Source organism: Erithacus rubecula (genome assembly GCF_903797595.1).
Source record: "Erithacus rubecula genome assembly, chromosome: 27".
NCBI lineage: Eukaryota > Metazoa > Chordata > Aves > Passeriformes > Muscicapidae > Erithacus > Erithacus rubecula.
In genome coordinates, this window is record NC_136679.1 from 5,331,466 (window position 1) to 5,349,154 (window position 17,689).

A 17,689-nucleotide genomic window follows, 5' to 3' on the forward strand; every position below is an offset into this window, starting at 1 on the left:
AAAGATGTGCAAGGCTCAGCCAAAAACATCCACACAGAGGGGAGGGAAGAGGAGGGGATGGAGGGCAGACACCCTGAGGAAACACTGCTGCTCCTTTGCAGTGCTTTTTTGAAGCCGTTTGCTCTTGGTTTTGGAGGATCAAAAGCCTCAGTTCCTGGTGTGCAGAGTAATGCAAGTGGCAGATTTGGGAAAAGAGAAGATCTGTTTCTGCTGGGGGCATTCCTTCTTTACAGCCACAGAGTGTGGGTTGCATATTGGAAACACAATAAAATCCTGGTCTTTCTAAAACCCCCACAAAAATGGATATTTTAAATATCCATTTGACACTTGACCCTTCCCTCCCTCAATTCTCTCTTTGCTTTTGGAGGTGAGATTCCTCTATTGCAACTACTGCAGTCTCAAAAGAGTAACAGTAAGAGAAAAAAATCTTTCAAATCAGGCAGGTCTTGCATTCCATTCTTGCATAGATGAATTTGAAGCGGCAGAATCACACAGTTCAAGAGATAAGCAGAGAGGTCTGGGTTTCCAGGGCACAGAGAAAACAAACTCATCTTGTCAGATAAGAGCAGATGCTGGTTTGGGATTGCCCAAACCAGCCCCACACAGCAGTATTTTTCTACCATCTTTTCACCTCCCCTCTGACATTTAAATATTCTTAGTGAAACACAAGTGCATTCCCAGAAAACCGAGGTGAAACTGCAGCACCACAGAAGGCAGCAGCCAGCTGACCTTTTTCCCAAGGAGGTTGGCACAGCAGCCCCATGGTTTAGGCAAGAGCTACCCTGGTGCCACCCCCACAGCAGCAAGGACAGGGAGCTGGGCTGAACCAGAGGCCTGTGGGTTCAATACCAGCCCCAGGGAGCTGCCATGGACAGGAGGAAAAGCCCAGGAGAGAAAAGAGAACAAACAGCTGCCAGGCCCACATCCATTTTCAGGGGAAACATCTTCCCTTTCCGTTCAGTTTTCAGAGTGGTCAGAGATCCCAGCAAGGCTGAACCTCTGATCCACAGAGCAGATGGCAGTGCCAGATCCACCTGGGAACAGAGATAAGCACAGAGCCAGAGCTGCTCTGCTGCTGGGGACTGTCATCTCTTTATGGCCCTGACTGAGATTAGGCCACTTTTGTTTCCTTTAAAGTATTCCACACAATAAGCTACAAATGTGATTCCGTCTTACTTCCATCACACATAAGCTGAATTAAAATGACCAAACATCAGCTACAGACTCAAGCACCATGACTTACTTGGAGAGGAAAAAATAATATATTTGGGGTTTGACAGAACAAAAATTTCTTTCTGCTGCCCTCTTCCTCCTTTGTGGATGCAAACGTGCAATCCAGGTTCCTGTTCTGCTCAGGCTGGTTTTGACCAAACCAGCTCAGTGCTAAACCCAAGCTCATTAACCATAGCAACACTTAAGAGGAGTTGCTGCTGCCCCTTGGTTTTGCAGCCACACAGCCTGGAGTTCACCACATCGTTTATACACATGTGGCTCTGGCTAAGATGGGAAGGCAAGGCTGGAACATGCTTCAAGCCTGACATGTTCCTGCCTGCCTGGAGGCCAGAGACCACCTCTGCAGACTTCAGTTCCTCCAAGGGACTAACTTGGAAACCATGGGTTGGCCTCTCTGCACCCAAGTCATGAGCTGACAGCTACATGCTGTCCTCAGCCCATCCCTGAGACTGGAAAAGCCATCCAGGAAAGTTAGGTGCTGTTCAATGGTGGTGGAAAATCCCTTTCCAAAGGAGAAAACTGCACATATGTTTGTTATCTGCTGTCTCCCCTTCCCATCTATCATCATAACATCTTTATTTTCCTAGCACTACTAGAGAGGTTGTAGCAAGAAAATCTTTTTGTTGTGTCTCTGAAGCCCAGCAGCATGGCCTGAAATGGTCACACTGCTGAGAGCAGGACCAGCACAAACACAGATGTGATGCCTTGAGGCACAAGACACCAAGGTCAGCGTGTTCCCTGTGCCTCCATTGTCACCTTCTCTCTTTTCCTGGGCAAACAGGATGAGCGTGGCCCGTGTGCTGGGGCCATTGAGCAGTTCCACCACGCCAGCCTGCTCAGCCACCTGCACAGAGGGGAGGAACAGGCCCAGGTGATGACCCAGGTGATGGCTGAGCTGGCAACTGTTCCCTACCTGCAGAGAGTCTCTCAGGAAGAGGACAAACTGGTAGGTTTTAATTTCCGGCACTTGTTTTGGCCTCTGCAGGCTGAGAGACCAGGAAAGGGCAGAGCTCTGTACTTCCACTCTGTGCTCTGGAAGTCCTTTTTCCAATGTGGGTACCTGGAAGAGTTCTCCAATCCTGCTTCAGTGCAGAGGGGGAGCTGATCACCTGCAAGGGTGACTGATAGAACCACCAGGACTCATTTGACAGCATCTATTAAAAATCCCTTCTCTGACCCCAAAGTCTCCCCAGATCAGTCTGGAAAAATGATTGCAATGATTCAGTTATGCCGCCTTGACGTCTCTGACGTCAAAAAGCACCTGCAGCAAAACAGCCTGGATTGGGGTACAACTGAGAAGGAGAGGGGGACGGGAGGGAAACCTGATTTTCTGTGCTGGGTCCATCCACCACATGCTCCCTGGCTCAGAACAAACCTGTCTGCCTACTCATGGTAACATGTCAGACTTGCTGTATAGGTACCCCAGGTCGGTGAAGAACCCGTGAGGCTGCTGAGAAACAAGGACTGGGCCCTTGGCTGACCCAGCCTAGCTCCAGTGAGGGCCAGCAGGGGGATAACTGCTGCAGCCAGTGGGGCCAAAAGTGATGGTATCCAAAGGGGTTGGGGAAAAAAGAGGAAGGGGAAACATCTTCTTGCTGTGCATGAGTGGACATAGGGTGTCTCTCCTCCTCCCTGAAGGGACGCTTTTGGGTGAGCCTGGTGCCTTGAGCACACCCAGGAATGCTGATACCTACATCATGCTAGTAGATCTTAATTCCTCATCATGCATAGAACACTAGTGAAGAGACTCCAAAAACTTTTGTTTGGATTCCCTTTAACTTAACCCAGCATTTTGGAAGAGAATTTTTTAGAGTGCAGCAATAGCACAAGTCTCAAGCACCACGGTTCCCTATTTTGTTCCTGAACACTGATGCTAAGGACAGGACACTCCAGATCCAACCCTTGTTTCTCCGTCTCTGAATTAAGAGTATCTGAACCATTTCCAGGGGTTGGAAAGGGTGCAGGGTAAGGCAATGCCAGGACAGCTCTGGAAGGGTGTGTGTGGGGGGGAATCCTACAGTATTTTAGACCCACAAGAATGTAGTGCAAGGGCTGAAGCAATGATGAGTTGGCCATGAGGTGCTCACTGTGTGAAAGATGAGTCACAAAATCATCAGAGTGCCAAGGATTTGAATTACGATTTAATTTGTGTATTCAGAGAAAAAATTTCTCTGTGAAGTGCACACTGATGGATTGTATCTTGGTGCCACAGCTACAGTCACTGATGGCAGATGCCATGGACATCCTGGCAGGAAGAACTGGAGAGCGTGTGTGGACTAAAATACACAAGGTAACAGCCTGCAGCAAAGGGCAGGAGAGCAGCCTGCTCCTTGGGCAGGAAAAGTCATTGAGTCTGGTCTGCTCCAAAAGCACAGAAGTGAGGAGGTGCCCGGTGAAACCTGATCCTGTGCCTTGGCCTCTGTCTGTGCTCGACACCAGCCCCAGGATGTTTGTGATTTGCCAGCAAGGCTCTGCTGCATCTCTGCCATGCTAACACCATCACAGCACATGTCTATAAATACAAAAAGCACAAGGCAGACCATGCCAGACCACGGCTCCAGCTAAGAACATCAAAGAACATCATTCCTCTCATTCCTGGTGGCATCACCATGCACAGACACTGCTGGATGGTCCTAAAGAGCTGCTGTAAATCCTGTTGCTGTTCTCGAGCCCGCTTTGCCAGCCCTCCACACCCCACCCATCACTTGGGACCCATTTTCCTTCCTCTTTCTGCCCTTTGTACTCACTCAGATACCTGCACTACCCCCAAAGTAGAACATACTTAACTGCAGTCGCACAGACATTTTTATTTGGTCACTGCCTGAAGAATCCTGCAAGCTCTGTGGTTATGGTTAATAGGGCCAAGCCCTACACTGGACCCCTGCACTTTGGGATCAGTCTTCCCCAGATTCCCCATATGCTTTTGGCCAGTCTGTTATTTCCTAAGCTTTTATTTCAACTTCTTCAAAAGGAGGCTGACACCGGGAATCCTCTCCCTCATCCTCTGCATGTTTCTATGGTGAACACATCACAGCAGAGCCGGGCCACCAGGCTCTCTGGAGCTCATGTAGCACTGGATCTCTTGGCAGCAAAGGAGCCAAAGCCCAGGCACTAGTGCTCTTTGAGCTTTACCAACACAGCAGAAAACTTTCCCAATGAAATATTCCCAAGAAAACTTTTCCATGGCATTGTGCACGATGCCATGTGCAGCACATCCCCTGAACAGGTGCCTCTGGCCAGCCCTGAAGGCAGGAGGAGGAAGAGGAGGAGGAGGAGGAAGAGGAGGAGGAGGAGGACGAGACAGAGCTTCTCTTCCTGATTCCTTCTGCCCTTGGCACCCCAAGGCAGCAGATGGAACTGTGCATAAACTTTCCTGCTTGCCTCTCTCAAAACCATCCCCCCTAACTGATCCAAACCAATGGCAGAGCACAGCTCCAGTGCAAGGCCAGGGCTGAGGAACACTTCAGTCTGTTCTTTTGGGCTGTGCCTGAAAAAGCCTCACTCCACTGAATCCCTGTCAGCATGGCAGAACATATTTATTTTTCTTTCTTCTTCTTTTTTTTTTTTTTTTTTTTTTTTTTTTTTTTTTTTTTTTTTTTTTTTTTTTTTGTAATTATTTCAGCTTAAAATGCAATGGGCAGCTTGATTCTTTAGATCTTCCCATGATGCAGGCTCTGCATCCTGAGCAGATCTCTGTGTGGAGTCTGTTCCACAGCAATGAAGCAATTGAATCCAAACGGAAATGGAGAAAACAAAAACAATGACAAAGTCAGGTACCACTGCTGTAACCAATGGTCCAAGAGGAGAATTTGTGTATTTTTGTTTCTAATGACCATTAGTTTTGAAATAAACTAATTGCAGCAGCTTTTAAAGTTTTTATGGAGGTGAATGAACTTGCTTGTGACACCAGTTCTTTCTAATTGCAGGTGGCATTAATTGAAGAGTACCTGAGGGAAGGAGAAGAGTATTACTTAAGGACCCCACGTATGCAAATACCTGGAATGAAAAACATCAACTGGACTCCAAATGTACAGAAATATTTGAGACTGAAAAACACAAACATGTTCATTCCCAACCCACGAAGCTTGGCCACACGGCTAAAAAAAAGACGCATAATTTTTGCAAAAAGTTGATTTTGTAGGTATTTGATAGCTATTGGTATCAATTTGATAGATGTCAATCTGATTTTACATTTTATTAACTTGAAGTTGTATAAATTTGAATTTATAGTCAATTGTATTTAACTGTATAAATTTAACTAATTAAATGTAAGTGGTATTAAGTAGTATTTACTTGCATTAACTTTAAGTTGTATGAATTTAAATTCAGATTGAATTAATTTGTATTTACTTTTAGTAACTTTAATTTGCATGCATTTAAACTTATATTGTATTAAACTGTATTTAGTTGTATAAATTTAAGTTGCATTCCTTTAAATGGTATTGATCAGTATTTACTTGCATGAGCTTTAGGTTGCATGAATTTAAATTCTATTAAATTTTATTTAATTGCAAAAAGCAAAGTTGTATAAGTTTAAATTTAAATTATGTTAATTCATAGTTACTTGCATTAACTTTCAGTTATGTGAAGTAAGGCTTACATTGCATTAAATTTGATTTACTTGAATTGATTTTAAGTTGTATATGAATTTCACTTTAAATGTTCTAGACTTTTAAGCTGTATTTGTTTAAATGTCAGTTGTGGTATAAAATGTGAATTGTAGGAATTTCAATTAAATTTTATTCAACTGTGTTACATTTTACTTTGCTATATTTAATGTAATTTTGCTAGCAAAACCAATCTTCTGCTCTGAGCACATCCTGGGTCCCAGCTCCGTCACATCCTGCTGGCCTGGCCATGGCCCCAGCAGCTCTGGACACAGGGACCCCATCCTGGGCTGTGCAGAACGGAGCCCACCTCACCTTCCCTGAGCCACCCAGAGGGGAAAAAAGCAAAGGAGAAACCCTGGAGGCTGCGGGAGCTGCAAGGGCAGGAACTCAATGTGGGGGGAAGAGGAGAAAGAAAAACAACAGGAGGGGAACAGGAGAAAGGGAAACAAACACAAGAGAAGGAGAACAGGAGAAAGGGAATGTCCTGGTTTGAAGGACAGGTGTCTGCCAGTAAAGGCAGAAGCTTGCCTTTGAAATAGAGACTTTAATTCCACTGCCCCCAAGTATTATAACTGTTTGAATCAAGGACTCTGAGGCAGAGATAAGGGGGTAGGAATAACAGCTCTTTTACTATTACATCTAACCGTAGAAGCAGAAAAAAACAGCAGTTGTTAAAATTACTAACAGAACAGAATAGATAACTCAGTTCCAGTCCTTTCTCAAGCTGCAGGCATGCTCTCTCTGCGCTCGGTGCCGGTGCTGCAGATAGAGCAAAGCCGGGCTGTAGATAGGGCGTCCTCCTCTGAGCTCCCTGGAAACAAGAGTCCCCTCTGGGAGCCGCTGCCACTGACCCCTTTTTGTCTAGAGTCATCAAAGATCCTGGGTGTAACCCGGCCAGCTCCATTGGCATGATAACGGGAAAAATTCTTTAAATTGACACAGTAATAGAAAAACACTCAATCCCCAACAGGGAAACACAACAAACAGAAGGGAAACAGGGGAAAGGGAAACAAACAACAGAGGGAAGAACAGGAAAAAGCAAAACAAACACAACAAGGGGAACAGGAGAAATCTAAGCAAACACAACAGGAGGGGAACAGGAGAAAGTGAAGCAACAGGCGGGGAACAGGAGTGAGAGGAATGTTACATTTCTCTTTACAAACAAATTCTAGATCTGTTGGTAGATAAAGTTAGCACCTTTATCTCTATAAAAGAAACAATGGGAGAGATTACACTGATTGATGAATGGAAAAAAGATTTGCCTTTCCAAACAAACTGTAGGTTTTCTGGTAAATGAAATTGGGTAACAGAAGATGGAAGAATCAACAGGGGAGGAAACTATGAATTCTATAAGAATTAAAAATTAAAAGGGAGGGTTACATTAGAGGGGAATGTCAGGTGTCAGGCATTCTGGAAAGTCTGTGCCTCTCAAGTACCTCAGCCAATGGGGAAACAGAGATGGAAAAGCTGCTGGGAAAATAGGATAAAAAGAGAGGCTGCATCCTCCAAAAATGTGAGAGATCCCAGGGGAATGCCCCATGGCTTCTCCCTTTATTTGAAAGAAGCAAAAAGGAATCCTCTTTCTCCATTTTTGGACATAAACCTCTGGTGTTTGTGGATTAATTTTCCTTACAGGAGGAATCGAAACAAACACAACAGAAGGGAAACACGAGGAAGCCAAACAAACACAAGAGGAGTGGCTCAAGAGAAAGTGAAACAAACACAACAAACAAGAGGGAAACAGCAGAAAGCGAAACAGAAAAACAACAAACTGGAGTGGAACAGGAGAAAGTGAAACACATCCCAGCCCAACTGCTGGGCCGGGGTTAGGGGTGGGAAGCTCTTTGTTCTCCTCTGTGGCCCAAGGATGGTGTTTGTCCCCACTGGATGGGAGCTGGCTCTGAGCAGGGCACAAACCCTGCAGGGAGGAGTAGAACTGTCCCTGTCTTCTCCAGGGCTCCTCTCGGGCTCAGCCCCAGGGCTCGTCCTGTGTCACGGGCATATCTGGCACTGCTCGAGTTCCCAGAGCCCTCAGAGCTGTGAGCAGGGAGCAAAGGACAGCCGTGCTTTTCCCCAGAGACTGCCTGAGCAGCTGATACTCCCGCGGCAGCCCCAGCTCGTGGGCACCGTCCCTGCTGAGCCTGAGCTGCCTTTTGGCTGCTGCCTTTGCTTTGCAAGAGAAGAACCACACTCACCCTTACAGAAATTGCATTCAGGTCATGGCATTTTCTGATTCAAGAAAAATTTTAGAAAGAAAAATCAGAAAGAAAGGGAAAATCTAGCCCCAGGCCAAAGGCTGAATGAAAAGTCCAGGGCCTCAAAGGTATTGAGCCACTTAATTCCCATGATTTTTTATCACAGATAAGAGTCCCGATCCCACAGATTTTCAGCTGCCAGATGCCATTTTCCCAGGCTTTCAGAAAAGATTTGGTGAAACTAAGAAACTGGCAAACCCTAGGTGCTCCTTTGTTCCTTGTTCAAGGATGTTGGGGGTTGAGTGTTTTTCTGTTACTGTGTCAATTGAAAGAATTTTTCCCATTATCATGCCAATGGAGCTGGCCGCGTTACACCCAGGGTCTCTGATGAGTCCAGACAAAGGGGTGGGTGGGAACGGCTCCCAGAGGGGCCTCTGAGGCTTCCGGGAGAGCACTTAGGTTTCCGGCGAGCTTGGAGGAGGACGCCCGGGATCGTCAGCCCATGCGGCCAGAGCACAGGAGAGCCAGACCCTCTGCGACCACCTGCCCTGCATCTGCCCCATTCCAGCCTCCTGCCTCTGCAGACACAGCTGATCCCCCGGACACACACGGTGAGCGAGGAGCCGCCCGCTCCAGCCCGTTCCCGCCCAGGACCGGCAGGGCCGCTGCCGCCCCTCCCCCCTCCCTCTTGCCTCCGTTCCCGCCTTCCCTTCAGCAGATCCAGGCTGTGGACTAAGCACAGAGACAGCGTGCTTGCATATAAAGGGACTGACACCGAGTTATCTATTTCGTTCTGTTAGAAATTTTAACTGTTATTGTTTTCTGCTTGTACAGTTAGATATATTAGTAAAAGAACTGTTTTTCCCACCCCCTTATCTCTGCCTCAGAGTCCTTGATTCAAACAATTATAATACTTGGGGGGGGGGGGGGGTGGAACCAAAGTCTCTGATTCAAAGGGAAACTTCTGCCCTTACTGGCAGACACCTGTCCTTTCAAACCAGGACAAAGGAGTAAGTAGAAAGAAACAATTCTGTGAAAATCTGAGTTCCTTAAACATGCAGGAAAGAAAGGAAGAATTATTGCTGCTTGGAAATAGCATTATTTCGCCATGGAGTTGGTTTTATTAGGGGAGGTTTTATGACACCTGGTGAAAATTATCATCTGTGATGGGCAGACATGCACAAAGGCGCTTTCCACAAATAACAGTCACAACACAGACTCTGGAAAATCTCGAACAAATCCTCCTAATTGGAGGTGATACCTATATAACTTGGGTCAAATTTACAAGATGCTTGTATAGCTTGAGTTATAAGATATCAATATAACCTGAACCATAACTTTCTATACAATGTAATAGCTTGTATATGGTTAACTAGTAGCTTAATGCTTAAATAAACAGAAACTTGCCAGGTGAATAATCTCAAAAATACACAAGTATAGCTATAGTGGGAAACAGCAGGATGTACTAATGAGAAATTGGAGGCAATTTGCCACAAAATGGAAAATTTATACCAGTTAGATCCAGAAAGACCAATTGTGCATGTTCCAAAGAGGAAGTTGGAATGTTCAGGAAGACCTTGAATGTTCATCGAAGAAGACCCCCAAGAACACCTAAATTGGGGAAGTGCAAGAGCAGTACAGAAAAACTGTTTATAACTATGAGATAACATGATGTCAATTAGTTCTGATGCATATATGAGAGATATTATAATGACATTGCAATATTAAACAATAATTACTGTATGAATAAGCTACAACACATGACATAAGTGGGTGAGTTAGGTGGAGATATCCCCCTCACCAGCAGCACTGCAATAAACAAACACCTGCTCTATAGATATCGGTTGGTAGGGATTTATTTCCAGCCTTTTTAGGCAACAGAGGCAAGTGGCCTTATGATGCTGCAATAGTTAATTCCTTCCAATATTGACAGTGAACTCTGAGTTGCCAGAAGGTTGTTTTCCCGGAACAAACCCCAAAGAGGCAGTGTGGAGCTGAGGTGCCTCTGCCTGTGGATCACCCTGGAACCCCCTTGTTATAAGTACAGATCATATTATTGGATTTTTGCAAATATTAAAATTAATGCTATATGTATAATGTTGAAAAACTTTCCTGTATGAATATAGTTTCTTTTAGTTCTGTGTCCTGGTTTGAAGGACAGGTGTCTGCCAATAAAGGCAGAAGCTTCTCTTTGAAGTAGAGAATTTAATTCTGCTCCCTTCCTAGTGTTATAATTGTTTGAATCAAGAACTCTAAGGCAGAGATAAGGGGATAGGATTAACAGCTCCTTTACTAATATATCTAACCGTACAAGCAGAAACAACAGCAGTTGTTAAAATTACTAACAAAACAGAACAGATAAATCAGTTCCAGTCCTTTCTTCAGCCGCAGGCAGACTCTCTCTGTGCTCATTCCCGATGGTGAAGACGGGGGATGGCCTGCACAGCTGTGGAGAGCTGGGGGCAGCAGGAGGGGTGGGGGCGGCAGCGGCTGCACTGTGTCTCAGGTGTGAGCAGGCTGGGAGCAGGCTCCTTGCTCACTGTTTGTGTCCAGGTGATTAGCTATGCCCTCAGAGGTAGGAGGCTGTAGTGGGGTAGATGCAGGGCAGGTCGCAGAGTGCCCGGCTCTCCTGCGTTCAGACTGCATGCGCTGCAGACAGGGGTCCTCCTCCTCCGAGCTCGCTGGAAGCACCAGCCATCCACCCCCTGGCTTTCCCCCCACCTCTGGAAGCCAGCTCCCACCTACCCCTTTGTCTAGAGTTGTCAAAAGATCCTGGGTGTAACCCGGCAGCCTCTGTTAGCATGATAATGGAAAAAATTATTTAAACTGACACAGTAATAGAACAAGAACCCAACCCCCAAAATTATCCACCCTGAACTTTTTCCCTGCCAACATGATACAGCAAATTAAAACTTAAGATCATATACATACAGGCAGTTACAGGCACAGTATCATAGATAATTCACCCTAGAACAAGGTCTCCTTGGGGTATGCATTGGGTCTCTCCATCCATTTGCATCACCCACCAAGTGCAACCTGGTCCTTGAGCGAAAACCACCCCATGAATAGGATTGTCTTTGCTGGAGGCAGAGTTAACCCAAAACAGTTTTTCCTAACATGCCTCTCACTGGAACCTTATCTCCATCTGGTGTTCCCAAGGGCTCAGATTGGGCAGAGTCTGCTCGGTTAGTGGAACCTCGGGTATTCACTAACCATGTGGCCTTTGGTAGATTCATCTCCCAGTTCTTGAAAGTCCCTCCACCAAGTGCCTTAAAGGTGGTTTTAAGCAGACCATTGCACCGTTCGACTTTCCCAGCTGCTGGTGCATGGTAGGTCTCCAACCATCCGGTGGTGGCTTCCACCATGATCAGCACGTAGCGCTTGCCCTGGCGGGTCTGAGGCAGTGTGATATAGTCAATCTGCCAGGCCTCTCCATACTTATATTTGGACCACCGCCCCCCATACCAGAGGGGCTTCACCCACTTGGCTTGCTTGATGGAAGAACACGTCTCACAGTCATGGATAACCTGAGAGATGCTGTCCATGGTTAGATCCAGCCCTCGGTCTTGTGCCCATTTATAGGTGGCGTCTCTGCCCTGATGGCCTGAGGCATTGTGGGCCCATCGAGCCAGGAACAGTTCTCCCTTGTGTTCCTAATCTAAGTCTATCTTTGAGACCTCTATCTGTGCAGCCTGATCTACCTGCTCGTTATGCCGGTGACCTTCATTAGCCCGACTCTTGGGAACATGGGCATCCACATGACAGACTTTCATGGGTAGCTTCTCTACCCGAGTAGCAATGTCTTTCCACTCATGAGCAGCCCAGATTGGTTTTCCTTCATGTTGCCATTCAGCCTTTTTCCATCTCTCCAGCCACTCCCACAGAGCATTGGCTACCATCCATGAATCAGTGTAAAGGCAGAGCTTTGGCCATTTGTCTCTCTCAGCAATGTCCAAGGCCAGCTGAACAGCTTTGAGTTCAGCAAGTTGACTCGATCCACCTTCTTCACCTTCGGTAGTGTGAGCCTCTCGTCTGTTTCTGCCCAACGACCCTCGCCTGAGGCCTGCACTGCCCAGGGTTGGGAGGAACGCCAAGTGACTATTACGCAGGTGATGCCTACCAGGGCTGATTTCACATGACAACTAGTCATGGGGAGTTTACACAACAAGCTCCCACAGATGAGAGACAATGGACTGGTCAGTATGGGCTGACCTGCGTGTGTTCATGACGACAAAGGTGGTCTGAGCGTCCTGTTTCCACCTGTTCCCCCGCGTAACGAGCTCCACATACAATAGTCCATAAATCTTCCCACCTTTTGGCCAGAAGCCACTCGCTTTGGGAAAGGACTATAAAAGTGACTTTCGCAAAGGAGACCCCCGAGATCTCCCCAAACGGCAACAGACACCTACCGGCTGACTCCACGAGGATTCGTCTGCCCGTCTTGGTAGCTATAATCCCGACCCCCCCGCCTCTCTCTCTCTCTCTCTCTCTCTTTCTGTCCCACTATCGCATTTTTTGGTTGGCACTGAATAAATTGCATTTCTGTAGAAGTAAACTGGTTTTGTCCCCTGCTGTGTCTTTTGCGCTCCGAGATCCATAAAAGAACCAGTCGCGACTCGCTCATGATTTGGGCGGACCGTGACAGGTAGCTTGTGCAACCTGTCATGTGGGCCTCCATACGGCAGCTTTCCACTTCCGGTTCATACCCACAATGCGGCAGGAACCGTCAGTAGAAAGGACGTAGCGTGTTTCATCTGCTGGCAGCTGGTTGTACGGTGGGGCTTCTTCAGCCCAGGTCACTTGTTTCTGCTCCTCTTCATCAGCAAGACCAAAATATTCACCTTCTGGCCATTTTGTAATTATCTCCAAAATCCCAGGGCGATTCTGGTTGCCACTACAGGCACGCTGTGTGATGAGGGCAATCCACTTGCTCCACGTAGCATCCTGGGTAGAGGGAACCTTACCTTTGAACATTCACCCCAGCACTGGCAATCGGGGTGCCAGGAGAAGCTGTGGTTTTCTTAACAACTGGAAACGCTCGTGTCCCATGGTCTCTGACACAGCATGCAGCCTACTGGGCCGGGGGACTCAGCCCCCTAGAAAGAGGTGATCCTCTAGCCATAACTGGCACCCCAGACCAACTCTTAGAAAACATTCAAAAGCTGCCTGCTTGCAAATTATACATGAAATACAATTCACTGCTGGCCATAAATCACCTATGCAATTACCTGTAAATGTAAAACAATACTCTCTCCTCTCTGGTGCCAAAGTAAAGATCAAACTGGTTATACAGGAATTGCAAAACTCCCCTTTATGGCAAATCCAAAAACCCAAACCTGACACTGTAGCTGTGTACCAATACATACATGATGTATTGATAGGAGAAAAAGAAAAAGAAGAAGTGAGGGATGTGCAACAGGAAATAATTTTACACCTAAAAAGCCTTGGTTTGAAGATTCCTTCGGGGAAAATTCAAAATCCTTCTCAGGAAGTGAACTTTGGGAAGACTGGGACTGCTCCCCCTGACAGAGTGGCTCAGAAATCCTCAGTAACAGAAGGAACTGTAAAAAGTCTGGCAATAACAGAAACTGAGAACTTGGGCAACAGCGATGACAAACCTGCCTCAATAATTAAAGTAGCCTCTGCTTTCTCCCCCGAACAATCTTTGTTCATTAATTCTTTGCTCACTAATGCTTCTGCTGAGCAAATTATTCCTGGGGGACGGGGTGACTCTTGGCTTGGAGTGCAGATGGTTATATTTCCAGCTTGAAGTGCAGAGTGCCTTTCTTGTTTGCAACTACACTGACTCTTATACTGTGTTTAAAGGAGGTATAGAGTGGCTTCCTTCTTTGCAGCAAAATGGCTGGGAAGTTAACAGAATTTCTGTCTGCATAGTTCCATCATTTTGACCCCCTGCCTCTTTGTGGCAGATTCTGTTGTGTTTACTTTTCACAGAATAACACCATGGAACGTGAAGATTAATTGCTGAATCCCTCATCGAACCTGTATACAGTTACAGCACAGGACTTTACAGCTGTGTTTTATTTTGTGAGAATTTAAAATCAAAATTGAACTGCTGTACAATTTTCCCAAAAAATTATGTGTGGGAAAACCAATACAAAATATAAAATGAGAACTCAATGTTAATGTTGTAGCACCTACTACCCAACCACCGGTTATACTGAGCCTGAAAATATTTGAAATTGGACCTTGGGTAATTTGGAAAACTGGCCAACAGAAAATATTGTTTAATTCGGCACGGTCTTTTAAACAAGTCAATTTGCCAATGCAGAACAATGTTTCAGTAATTCAGCCAGCTTGTTCACCTTTTCTTGGGGTGGACAAACGACCTGGTTGCAAAACCAGGAGGATTCTTTCAAGAAACAAACGAGACATAACCGGTGTTGTGAGAACAGGATTGGGAATTTTTAAATAGCATTAATTCAGAGGTATTAATGAACAAATTGGTTGCCACCACCAGAGACCTGACCAAATTGAAACAACCCCTGCAGTCCTCTTTAACAGCCCTGGGGACACGACAGTGGTTATTATCAAACATTTTACCAAATTGGGAAAAGGCAAATGTAAATAACCACAAACTGATAATTGATGCTCTTGGTATTGCTCAAAACAACATCTCTTTAGCCCTCAGCTATATCCAGGCACAGCTTTGGATGCAAACAGTTGTTGCCTCAATTATAAGGGAAGGGGAAGAAGGCATCTTCCCTAATGAAATCCGGACAATAATTTGGGACAATGCTAATGATTTTTGAAAGGAAGTTTCAGTCCTGGTGGAATTTGGTAAACTTTACCTACAACCCCAGCACAAACACAGCCACAGCCTTTGTGTTGACAATACGCAACGCTTCAGTGCATTTGATACACCCCATCATTGCATTAGGATTGAATCACAATGGAACTATTCTCTGTCCTTTCGAGCATAGAGAATGGGGCCCGCCAAATTGGTAAAAAATGGCAAACTGTTAATTTGGAATCTTGTGTTGTTCGGGAGCAACTAGGTTTCATTTGTGAAAGCAATGCCATTGTGGCCCAAGACATCTGTTTAGACACAGAGCAAAATATCTGTCATTTTGAAATACACCTCGATGAGACTCCTGCAACAGTGCTGGTGTACATAGGAAATGGATGTGTGTGTGTAAGAACTGCTTGCAACTCAGTGTTTGTAGAAAATGTAACAGTGAATCTAAAAAATCATTTAAATTTTTGTGTTTGTAATTTTACCACAATCATAGGCTGTGACTTTTCTTATACTGTTCCAGTTATGTCTCATCACCTTTTGCAATCGAATTTTACACTGATTCATCAGTTAGTGTCTGCTCCCATTGGGATGAACCTCACTTTGATTAAACAATTGTTGCTTCACCAGGACTTAATTGGAATCTTGGAAAAAATTAAGAAAAATGGGCAGAGGACCCTGGTATCAGTTCATCACGATGTGAGAGAAATTCATCGGGTTTTAGAAAGGGTAAAAGGGGATGCTGAACTCAGGTGGTGGGATACTCTTTTTGGGTGGTCACCTACTGCTACCGGCATCCTAAACAAATTGTGTCATCCCAACGTTGTGCTTTTGATTTTGGTTTTAATCAGTTTTGTTTTGTCAGTCATTCTATACATCCTGAATTGGAGAATGGTAAAACGGCTGACACAATTGGCATCAACAATGGAAGCACATAATTTGATCACTACTCCATCTGCTAAAGATACCCCTAAAGTTATTGACACCAGACAAATTGCAAAAGCAGTAAAAGTCAGGCCTATAACAGCAAACTAATTAAAAATAATTTGTTACTGGTTATGATTGGTATGATCAATTTTAGTAATGTTAAGCTTCTGATTAAGATGGTTTTGGAAAATAATTGTTTTAATCATAAAAACATATTATAATAAATACTAATTTGTTTTAATTGTTTGTTATTCTATTAATTAATTTTGATTCTAATTGTTAGAATTTTTTTTTAATTGTTTGAATGTCATTTTATTGATTTGGTTTTGATCCTAATTGTTTGAATTTTAATATTATTATCATTGATTTTGTTTTAATTGTTTGAATTTTAATTGTTTGGATGTTATTTTATTGATTAATTTTGATTGTTTAAAGCTAATATCATTGTGATTTGTTTGAAAATTTATTATAATCAATTTTGTGGTTTTCCTGTTTATTTTCCTTCCTTTTCCTTTTCCTTTTCCTTTTCCTTTTCCTTTTCCTTTTCCTTTTCCTTTTCCTTTTCCTTTTCCTTTTCCTTTTCCTTTTCCTTTTCCTTTTCCTTTTCCTTTTCCTTTTCCTTTTCCTTCCTATCCCCGGTTTTTTTTTTGTTTTCCCTTTTCCTATTCCCGGGATGTGCTACCAAGGGCGGGTCCTGAAGATGCTGCAAGATCACAACATCATGCTGCTGGAGTTTCTCAGTGACGCTCGTTGGTCACGGGGTGATGTGAGAGTCCGTCCGAGCCTCTCGTCTGTTTCTGCCCAACGACCCTCGCCTGAGGCCTGCACTGCCCAGGGTTGGGAGGAACGCCAAGTGACTGTTACGCAGGTGATGCCTACCAGGGCTGATTTCACATGACAACTAGTCATGGGGAGTTTACACAACAAGCTCCCACAGATGAGAGACAATGGACTGGTCAGTATGGGCTGACCTGCGTGTGTTCATGACGACAAAGGTGGTCTGAGCGTCCTGTTTCCACCTGTTCCCCCGCGTAACGAGCTCCACATACAATAGTCCATAAATCTTCCCACCTTTTGGCCAGAAGCCACTCGCTTTGGGAAAGGACTATAAAAGTGACTTTCGCAAAGGAGACCCCCGAGATCTCCCCAAACGGCAACAGACACCTACCGGCTGACTCCACGAGGATTCGTCTGCCCGTCTTGGTAGCTATAATCCCGACCCCCCCGTCTCCCTCTCGCTCTCGCCCTCTCTCTCTCTTTCCCACTATCGCATTTTTTGGTTGGCACTAAATAAATTGCATTTCTGTAGAAGTAAACTGGTTTTGTCCCCTGCTGTGTCTTTTGTGCTCCGAGATCCATAAAAGAACCAGTCGCGACTCGCTCATGATTTGGGCGGACCGTGACAGGTAGCTTGTGCAACCTGTCATGTGGGCCTCCATACGGCAGCTTTCCACTTCCGGTTCATACCCACAATGCGGCAGGAACCGTCAGTAGAAAGGACGTAGCGTGTTTCATCTGCTGGCAGCTGGTTGTACGGTGGGGCTTCTTCAGCCCAGGTCACTTGTTTCTGCTCCTCTTCATCAGCAAGACCAAAATATTCACCTTCTGGCCATTTTGTAATTATCTCCAAAATCCCAGGGCGATTCTGGTTGCCACTACAGGCACGCTGTGTGATGAGGGCAATCCACTTGCTCCACGTAGCATCCTGGGTAGAGGGAACCTTACCTTTGAACATTCACCCCAGCACTGGCAATCGGGGTGCCAGGAGAAGCTGTGCTTCTGTGCCAATCACCTCTGAGGCAGCTTGAACTCCCTCATAGGCAGCCAAGATTTTCTTCTCTGTGGGAGTGTAATTGACTTCAGACCCTTTGTAACTTCTCCAGAATCTCAGGGGTCAGCCTCAGGTCTCACCAGGCACCTTCTGCCAAAGGCTCCAGGACAGACCATGGTTCCCGGCTGCAGAGTAG

General features: G+C 45.4%; 1 protein-coding gene across 1 annotated transcript in view; it reads left to right on the forward strand.

Moving 5' to 3' along the window:
• SPATA16 (spermatogenesis associated 16) overlaps positions 1-5,472 on the forward strand; it is a gene marked incomplete at its 5' end in the record, with an annotated part of 48,265 nt that extends 42,793 nt beyond the window's left edge. The window contains 3 exons of the mRNA XM_079327841.1: positions 2,015-2,179; positions 3,446-3,523; positions 5,160-5,472. Of these exons, the coding sequence (XP_079183967.1) occupies positions 2,015-2,179; positions 3,446-3,523; positions 5,160-5,366 (450 nt within the window). The 3' untranslated portion in view covers positions 5,367-5,472. The remainder of the gene's footprint in view (positions 1-2,014; positions 2,180-3,445; positions 3,524-5,159) is intronic.
• Between the last annotated feature and the right edge of the window lie 12,217 nt (positions 5,473-17,689).